Here is a 10,295-nt window from a genome sequence, read left to right as displayed (position 1 = left end):
GATGTTCATTTAACCTCTGCCTCCCTCTCTCTCTCTCTCCTCAGATCTCCAGGCTCAAAGCATCAGTCCACCAGGTAGGTAGAGTGATTATAGCAGTTCAATATTAGTCTACTTTATTATCCCACATGGAGAAATTCATGTGTCCATACACACCATTCTAAAACCCAATAACAAGTACTGTTTTATGGCACTACTAATACTTGTCAACCACAAAGCATTACTGCTGTTAGAATAACAGAAGCCCTGTCATAATCTGTCCTCACCACTGTGTTTTCCTCTCTGCTGTTTACAGCTGAACACTCAGTCAGACTGGTGAATGGGACCACTTCCTGTTCTGGGACAGTGGAAGTATTTTATGAAGGAGAGTGGTCAGGTCTATGTTCTATGTTGTGGTGGAGTATGAGAGAGACTAAGGTTGTGTGTAGAGAGCTGGGCTGTGGGAATGTTGTAGCTGAATCTGCAGGACCTCTGGTTGAAGAGGGAAGAGGAGGAGTCAGACTATGGAGTAGTTGCAGTGGAAATGAGTCTACTATTAGAGAGTGTGACATCATAGGAAGAGGACCTGTTTCTGTTATGGTGGATATTATCATCATGTGATCTGTTCAGGTAAGACACTGGTAATATTGAGATTTAATTTGTACATTATACAAGATTAGCATATATCATGTTTTATGTGTTTTATCATTTAAAGAGGGAGAGATGTTAGATTTATTTAAACATTATATTTGTGTTTGTCATATGCATTTATGGGAGATGTGCATGGGCAGATCATTGTAGTTCAGATGTTACTGAAGTGAAGCTGCCTGATGGATGTCCAGCTGTTTATTTTCTATAAAGTGAAGTGAACTTATTCCTGTCTCCTGCCTGCATTATTCCCAACCCTGTCCTGAGTGACTAAGAACCCATTTCTACCTCTTACAGTATCAAACATAGCCACCTACAATCTTTTATCCAACATATTTGTGTTTAGTCCTTGACTGTGTCATTAACAAAACGGATTGAATGTTCCACCAACTCTTTTTCTCCAGAGTCTGTGCAGCTTGTGGATGGAGATGGTCTCTGCTCTGGGAGACTGGAGGTGAAGTCCAATCAGTCCTGGGCCTCAGTGTGTGAAGCTGACTTTGACCAGCAGGATGCAGAGGTAGTCTGTGGGGAGCTTGGCTGTGGGGCTCCTGCAGCTCTACAGGGGGGGCTCTATGGAGAAGGTGAGGGTCAGACCTGGGATAAAGAGTTCCAGTGTAAAGGTAATGAGTCCCTTCTCCTGGACTGTGACACCTCAGACAGAAAAAACAACACCTGCCTACCTGGTAATGCTGTTGGACTCACCTGCTCAGGTAAGAAACAGTTTGTCACTCAATCAACATTGTTTCTCGCCTGGAGTGAAGAATATGAGAGGCAATATATAGTGGGCTCCAAAATTACTGGCACCCCAGTCTGGCAATGCACAAACAATACTTACAGAAATATAAACAATATAATTATAGAGAGAAACTGAAAATACCAACATGTGAGAAATACTGTACTATATTAATGTTCCAATGGAACCCACCAAAATCATTTATTTATTAAATAAAAAATCAATGTCCTCCAAATCAAGGTTTCACAATTAATTGCACCCTTATTGTAAATAACATCTACCAAAATTAAACCAGTGTTAAGTGAATATTTTAATCTCAATGGTTGAACTCAACTATTTCAGTGTCTCTGTGCATCTCCCAAAAGGTTGTAATGCTTTTGGATCAAGAAACGGACAGAGTCCCGGTCTGCATAGTCAGGCCTTTATTCATTGAGAATTCTGTTCATCACAATTTCAGAGTCCATCTTTTATACTCACACGTCATACAAAAATCCCACCCCTTTTAGGCGGGCTGTTTTCCTCTGCTCTCCTAACCATCAGGTCACACACACATGTTCTTATCATAGGCTGCATTCCTTAGTTATCGCCGTCCTCATACTCCTTAAAAAGCCTAACCGTTTCTCTCCTCCCTTAATTGGGAGGCCTCTTTATCTTGGTTTCCCAGTTGTCTGTAGCCAGTTCTCCTTGTCCTTTGTTGTCTGGTCTAACTCTTAATCACATTGCTAAATAGTAGCTCAATGTCATAGTCTTTACTGGTCCTACACTCACACATTCTAACACATTTCACACAGTTTCAGGGTGTAATAATTAGTCATTAATAATTATTCTATCAACCAGGAAATAAATCCCACTTATTTAAGTGTATCTAAGTCTTAAGGAACTATATTGAGCCATTTTATCACTTCCTGTTTCACTAGGATATAAAAATGAGGTAACACGCATACAATATCCCTTTGTCATCCAACACCATGTAGAAAACAAAATAACTGGCAGTTCAAAAGAGACAGATGGTCGTAGACCTTCATAAATCTGGTAATGGCTACAAGAAGATCCACAAACGATTGAATATACCACTGAGCACTGTCAGGGCAATTATTAAAAAATAAAAAAGATATGGAACAGTTGAAAACCTCACGGTAGAGGACGCAAATGCATTTTTCCCCCCCAGGATAGGGAGGAGGATGGTGAGAGAAGCAACAAAATCCCCAAGAATAACTGTGAACGAATTGCAGGCCTTGGTGGCGTCTTGGGGTCACCAGGTTTCAAAAAGCACCATCAGACGCCACCTCCACAACCACAGGCTCTTTGGAAGGGTTGCCAGAAGAAAGCCCTTTCTGACCCCAAGACACAGATGCAAGCGCTTTGAGTTTGCCAAATGTCATTTACATTATGACTGGAAGAAGGTGCTCTGGTCAGATGAGACCAAAATTTAACGTTTTGGTCAGATACAGCATCGACATGTTTGACGTCGAAACAGAGATGCATACAAGGAGAGGCACCTCATACCCACTGTGAAATATGGTGGTGGGTCAGTGATGATTTGGGGCTGTTTTAATTCCAGAGGTCCAGGGGCACTGGATGGCATAATGAATTCCACCAAGTATCAGGCAATTTCGGCTGACAAAGAAGGCTGGGATTTGGCCGTAGGTGGACATTCCAACAAGACAATGACCCAAAACATACCTCAAGATCCACACAGAAATGGTTCTGTGACAAAAAAAATATATCTTCTGCCATGGCCATCTCAGTCAGACCTCAATCCAATCGAAAATCTGTGGGCTGATTTGAAGATGGCAGTTGATAAGCGCAAACCCAAGAATGTGAAGGATCTTGAAAGGATCTGCATAGAGGAATGGTCCAAAATCCCTCCAAATGTGTTCCTTAACCTTGTCAAACATTACAGGAAAAGACCCCATGCTGTTATCCTTGCCTGAGGTGGTTGCACTAAGTACTAAATGAGGAGTGCCAATAATTATGAAACCTTGATTTAGGTGACTTTTATTTTGTATTAAATAATTGTATGATTTTGGTTGGTTCCATTGAAACATTAATAAAGTACAGTATTGTTTATATTTTTTAATGTATTGTTGGTGCAGTCAGGGGTGCCAGTAATTTTGGAGCCCACTGTAGATGTGTTTTAGTGTGAAAATAGTAAGATTACTGTCTCTCTCTCTTCTCTCTGTGGTCCTCTGTAGCTCAGCTGGTAGAGCACGGCGCTTGTAACGCCAAGGTAGTGGGTTCGATCCCCGGGACCACCCATACACAAAAATGTATGCACGCATGACTGTAAGTCGCTTTGGATAAAAGCGTCTGCTAAATGGCATATTATTCTTTTCTCAGAGCCTGATGATGTGAGGCTGGTGGGAGGAGGCAGTCGCTGTGCTGGTGGAGTGGAGCGGTACGACCAGGGAGAGTGGAGGGCTGTGGGAGCTGATGACTGGGCCAAGGAGGGTGTAGCTGCAGTAGTGTGTAGACAGCTGGGTTGTGGCTCCACTGTTTCAGTTCTACGTGGAAAAACCACTGGAGGGTTTGACGTTTTCTGTCCTGGGTCTGAGTCTTCACTGAGGGAGTGTTGGAGAAGAAATGTTCTCCTTCCTGGACTCACAGTGATCTGCTCAGGTAATATCAAGATATTATAATTATATTCAACTGATTTCCTTCATTCAAACAACTTCCTCTGCACCTCTCACAATGACTGTTTAGCTTGTAAATCTGCTTTGCAAAACAGATCAATCAGTCAAGTAGGAATCAAATACAACTTCAATATCCCAGAATGCTTTTGTATTTGAGCGTTATCTCAGTGAACGTCTCTACTCACTGCCACTGTCACATGTCATGTTATTGTCATATCTAAATGTCATATCATTCTTTTTCTCTCCTCTTGTTCCAGATGTCCTGCTTCAGCCTGATATCAACATATGTTGTCTCAGTGACTGTAGGCCCACTACTCATGTTGCCCTGTGAGGGAGGGTGGCTAGCACTGTTACATGCTGATGTTATTGTCATATCTATAGGAAACTAGTTGAAGAGGTTTTTCTTGTTCTCTTTTATTGTTACAGATCTCCTGGTCCAGCCTGATATCTACCTGACTGACTCAATGGGAGGGGTCTCCAGGGGCCATGAGGGGCCAGAGGTGTTCAGGGGCTACAGCTTCACCATCTCCTGCTCCACTCAGCCACAGTACCCAGGAGGCTCCTTCCTCCTCACGTTCACCGGCTCCAAGATAAGCCCAGACCCAGCCAGCTGTCAATCACTCTGCTGCCTTCATCTTCCCTGCTGCAGATGACTCCCACCAAGGGAACTACAGCTGTGTTTATGACAATTATGTTTTCTCTCAGTAACTTCTCCTCTGAGAGTGAGCTCCTCAACCTCACCGTCACAGGTAACTGAACATGATCCAGACTTATAACTTTGTCATTGACAGATTTCCCACAGATCTATATGATGATGACCAGTCCCCTCATCAAAGGTGTTTCTGTTTTCAGCCTCTCCTCTACCAGCCTTCATCATCAGACACGTTGTAGTGCTGCTGATCCTACTGACAGCCATCACCACCTTCTACCTGTACTACAAGGTAAAGACATTTACTCAGACGTTACAAGTCATTTAAATGTTTGTGTCTTTGAGCAGGGTTCAGATTCTACATTGGTCTATATCTGTGTTTAAGGTGTGTGATTAACTCGGCTCTCGAGTGGCGCAGTGGTCTAAGGCACTGCATCGCAGTTCTAGCTGTGCCACTAGAGATCCTGGTTCGAATCCAGGCTCTGTCGTAGCCGGCTCCAACCGGGAGACCCATGGGCGGCGCACAATTACGGGGCGGCAGGTAGCTTAGTGGTTAAGAGCGTTGTGCCAGTAACCGAAAGGTCGCTGGTTCTAATCCCCGAGCCGACTATGTGAAAAATCTGTCGATGTGCCCTTGAGCAAGGCACTTAACCCTAATTGCTCCTGTATGTCGCTCTGGATAAGAGCGTCTGCTAAAATGACATAAAAAAATAAAAATAAAAAATAACATTTGGCTCAGCGTGCGTCCAGGGTAGGGGAGGGAATGACCGGCAGGGATGTAGCTCAATTGGTAGAGCATGGCATTTGCAACGCCAGGGTTGTGGGTTTGATTCCCATGGGGGCCAGTATAAAAAAATGATGTATGTACTCACTAGCTGTAAGTCGCTCTGGATAAGAGCGTCTGCTAAATGACGTAAAATGTAAACCAGATGAGAATGAGAGACGCGCAGCGCCGCAGAAAATGAGAGGCCGCAGAGAACAAGACACAGAGACACACACAGAGAGAACGAGAGACCGGGATTTTAATAATAGCTGAAAAGTTCAGAATTAGTTTATCTTTCTAGAACCTTGGAAGACATCTAAAAAGAGTGACAGCAACCACCATGATTCCTTTTAGTTTGTTTTTTTGCAACCATGGTAACATGGGGTTTTGGTAACATGGGGTTTTGGTAACATGGGGGTTTGGGTAACATGGGGTTTTGGGTAACATAAGGTTTTTGGGTAACATGGGGTTATGGTAACATGGGGTTTTAATTATTTTAAGAGAGTAGCTCAATTACGTCTGTTTTGTGTTCCAGAATGTATTGCTGCTTTTTGCTTTTGTCTTTATGTCTTTATCTTATTTAGTGTTTCTCTTAGATTCTTTATCTTGAAGTGTTTCCATTATTAGTCCATGACTCACTCTTGGTGCTGTGTCTCCCTAGACCACCAGGAGGCAGAAGAGAGTGAACAGGGTGAGCAGCATGGATCTTTATGTTGATGCCAATGCCATGGAGATGGTCTCTCTGAGCTCCAGAGCTGAAGCTGGACCGGGAGAGGAGAGAGCAGCCCAGGGGACTGAGTAGGAGTAGAATGACGCTGACCCTACATGCTGATCTTAGGTCAGTTTTGTGTTTTAAATCTATGGTCAGCAGTGCACTGGTGTTTATAATGTGGTGACAAACCTTAAGTGGTTCTAATTTTAATAATACAAGTTCAGAATTAGTTTATCTTTCTAGAACCTTGGAAGAAATCTAAAAGGAGTGACTGCAACCACCATTATTCCTTTTAGTTCGTTTTTTGCTACCAGGGGAACATGGGGTTTGGGTAACATGGGGTTTTGGGTAACATGGGGTTTTGGGTAACATGGGGTTTTGGGTAACATGGGGTTTTGGTAACATGGGGTTTTGGTAACATAGGGTTTTGGTAACTTGGGGTTTGGGTAACTTGGGGTTTGGGTAACATGGGGTTTTGGGTAACATGGGATTTTGGTAATATAGGGTTTTGGTAACTTGGGGTTTGGGTAACTTGGGGTTTGGGTAACATGGCGTTTTGGTAACATGGGGTTTTGGTAATATAGGGTTTTGGTAACATGGGGTTTTGGTAACTTGGGGTTTTGGGTAACATGGGGTTTTGGGTAACATGGGGTTTTGGTAACTTGGGGTTTGGGTAACTTGGGGTTTGGGTAACATGGCGTTTTGGTAACATGGGGTTTTGGTAATATAGGGTTTTGGTAACATGGGGTTTTGGGTAACATGGGGTTTTGGGTAACATGGGGTTTTGGGTAACATGGGGTTTGGGTAACATGGGGTTTTGGGTAACATGGGGTTTTTGGTAACATGGGGTTTTGGTAACATGGGGTTTTGGGTAACATGGGGTTTTGGTAACATGGCGTTTTGGTAAAATGGGTTTTTGGTAACTTGGGTTTTGGGTAACATGGGGTTTTGGGTAACATGGGGTTTTGGTAACATGGGGTTTTGGGTAACATGGGGTTTGGGTAACATGGGGTTTTGGGTAACATGGGGTTTTGGGTAACATGGGGTTTTGGTAACATGGGGTTTTGGGTAACATGGGGTTTTGGTAACTTGGCGTTTTGGGTAAAATGGGTTTTGGGTAACTTGGGGTTTTGGGTAACTTGGGGTTTGGGTAACATGGGGTTTTGGGTAACATGGGGTTTTGGTAACATGGGGTTTTGGTAACATGGGGTTTTGGTAACGTGGGGTTTTGGGTAACATGGGGTTTTGGGTAACATGGGGTTTTGGGTAACATGGGGTTTTGGTAACATGGGGTTTTGGGTAACATGGGGTTTTGGGTAACATGTGGTTTTGGGTAACATGGGGTTTTGGGTAACATGGGGTTTTGGGTAACATGGGGTTTTGGGTAACATGGGGTTTTAATTACTTTTAGAGAGTAGCTCAATTAGGTCAGTTTTGTGTTCCAGAATTTATTGCTGCTTTTAGCTTTTGTCTTTGTCTTTTTCTTATTTAGTGTTTCTCTTAGATTCTTTATCTTGAAGTGTACCATTATTAGTCCATGTATTATTATAATCATCTGTTCATACTTAAATCAAGGGATCAACTTTTTCTCAAGTCATTTTGGTTTATTGTTTGGGATTGTTGTGTTGTTTACCTCTCATGATGTTATTGATTATAAATGTTATGATATTGATTAGGATGTAGATTATTGTTATGATGTTAGTAGTATATAGATAATGATGTTATTGATTATAAATGTTATGATATTGATTAGGATGTAGATTATTGTTATGATGTTAGTAGTATATAGAGATAATGATGTTATTCTCTTATCTGTGGGTTACAGAGAAAGTATAGTACTTAGTGCAGGTCTGATATACAATAGATGGTGTTGTACAAATCAATCAATCAATAAGTAACGTAAATGAATATTGTATTGTATTATATCAATGACATTAAAGTTATTGTTGACAAGTGTTAATTCTACACTGAGTATACAAAACATTAAGAACACCTGCTCTTTCCCAGACATAGACTGACCAGTTGAATCTGGGTGAAAGCTATGAAGCGTTATTGATGTCACTTGTTAAATCCACTTTAATCAGTGTAGCTGAAGGGGAGGAGACAGGTTTAAAAAAAAAGATTTTTAAGGCTTGAGATAATTGACACATGGATTGTGTATGTGTTCCATTCAGAGGGTGAATCGGCAAGACAACCTATTTAAGTGTCTTTGAACAGGATATGGAAGTTGGGGCCAGGCAAACCGGTTTGAGTGTGTCAAGAACTGCAACGCTGCTGGGTATTTTACGCTCAACAGTTTGCCGTGTGTATCAAGAATGTCCTCCACCCAAAGGACATCCAGCCAACTTGACATAACTGTGGGAAGCATTGGAGTCAACATGGGCCAGCTTCCCTGTCGAATGTTTTTGACACCTTGTAGAGTCCATGCCCTGACAAATTGAGGCTGTTCTGAGGGCAAAAGGTTGGGGTGCAACGCAATATTAGGAAGATGTTTCTAATGTTTTGTACACTCAGTGGATAGTTGATGTGAGTTCAGATAATGTTTTGTTGTTATGTTATTTACCCTTTCCAGATAAAGACCTGTTGCTCTCTAAACTGCCATGTAATCACTGAATGCTTTTAATAAACTCAGTCTTGTGTGATTTCCCCTCCAGTTTTTTATTTCACAGTGGTCAAGGGGTTATTGATCATTAGTGATTCCATCAGTGACACCAGACATCAGCTCAGCCCAGAGGTTCAGCACCTTGACCCTTAGTGACCTCTCCCCCAGACAGACAGACAGACAGACAGACAGACAGACAGACAGACAGAAGAATTCACTTCTGCATCTTCATATCACAATAACAGCTTTTTAATGCAACTGGAGGTGGTCTGAATATCGCTCACACAGGACAACGACTCCCATTGTTAGGGGCATAGACATGAGCATCTTGTCACTATATACAGATCTCTGGACGGGTGGATACACTTTTACACCTGCTACGTTAGGTTAGATACACACAGACCACATGACAGAGGAATGTACACAACACAACTACGAGAGGGACAGAGACAGTTGGTGAAAGTAGACCTCATCTACTCTGAAGAACTAGTAAAATGATTTGTTCAGACGGTTGTGCAGTATACTTAGACAGGCTAGCTAAACAGGATGACTAAAGACAGTACAGTATGGGGAACACATACACAACTGAAATATTGGATGATTTCATAGTCATTTCCTATTTTTCTATTGATCCCTACCCAGTGTGGACCTGACAGGGACAATGGAATATTTTAAATGTTTTGGAAATTTAGTCTTTTTGTCCATATCAAAGGTCTGATTGCAAAGTGAACATTTACTCAATTAGTGTTTGCACATGTGAAGAGAGAACGTGATCAATGGGTAATTGAGCTTAGCTTGTTGAATATTGTTGCTTTTCATTTACAAACAATATATTTTAGTTGTGAAGGTTGTGTCAAAGGTAGAGAATTGTGTGTTGTGTTTTGCCAAATGTTTGTTATAGAATTGCAATCTGAGTGTAGAGCAAACCATGGGCCAGTAGTATTGCAGATTTGGTGTCTGGTTTTGATGAATGAGTTACAGGTTTGGGTCATTGGGCCTCGTGGACCAGTAGTATTGCAGATTTGGTGTCTGGTTCTGCTGAATGAGTTACAGGTTTGGGTCATTGCGCCTCGTGAGCCAGTTTTAGTGTGTAAACAATTGGGAAAAACTGTAAACTCAGTTGGATTTAGTGATGGTCAAATGTATTTAAACAAATGAGAATCATATGTAAAGTATTGTGAGCATTAAATAGTGAAAGGCTATGACTTTATATGAAAGGTATTTCTAGATGAAACACTGATTAGGTTTGGTGAAAAGGGTACTGTGTGATTGTGTGTGTTGTACTCAATTGAAAGTGTGCTTAAAGTTTTGAGAAAACAGCCTTTTTGATGATCAGTTTTGAGTTTTCTACTAAGACTTGTTAAATGTTACCACATACTTGTGAAAATAGCAAATAGTGCCAAAGCGATTTTTTATAAAATAAATAAAAGTAAAATAAAAGTAAAGTAAACTAAAGAGCAGATGAGTGTAAAAGTGTAAATAGTACTGTGAGTGAGTGAGTATATAGTGTGAATATATAGTACTGTGAGTGAGTGTGTATATAGTGTGAATATATAGTAGTGTGAGTGAGTGTGTATAT

General features: G+C 41.5%; 1 protein-coding gene across 1 annotated transcript; it reads left to right on the top strand.

The window, feature by feature from the left end:
• Positions 1-442: 442 nt before the first annotated feature.
• On the top strand, positions 443-6,249 carry LOC121565228 (scavenger receptor cysteine-rich type 1 protein M130-like). Its single transcript, XM_045219573.1, has 8 exons — positions 443-447; positions 554-606; positions 1,029-1,334; positions 3,698-3,976; positions 4,417-4,564; positions 4,696-4,739; positions 4,843-4,931; positions 6,064-6,249. The coding sequence occupies exons 1-8, from the start codon at positions 443-445 to the stop codon at positions 6,202-6,204; spliced, it is 1,065 nt and encodes a 354-aa protein (XP_045075508.1). The 3' UTR covers positions 6,205-6,249.
• Positions 6,250-10,295: the final 4,046 nt, after the last annotated feature.

This window comes from Coregonus clupeaformis, unplaced genomic scaffold, assembly GCF_020615455.1.
Source record: "Coregonus clupeaformis isolate EN_2021a unplaced genomic scaffold, ASM2061545v1 scaf2499, whole genome shotgun sequence".
Classification (NCBI taxonomy): domain Eukaryota; kingdom Metazoa; phylum Chordata; class Actinopteri; order Salmoniformes; family Salmonidae; genus Coregonus; species Coregonus clupeaformis.
Note: the sequence above shows the minus strand (reverse complement) of the source record. Positions and strands in the feature narration are given on the sequence as shown.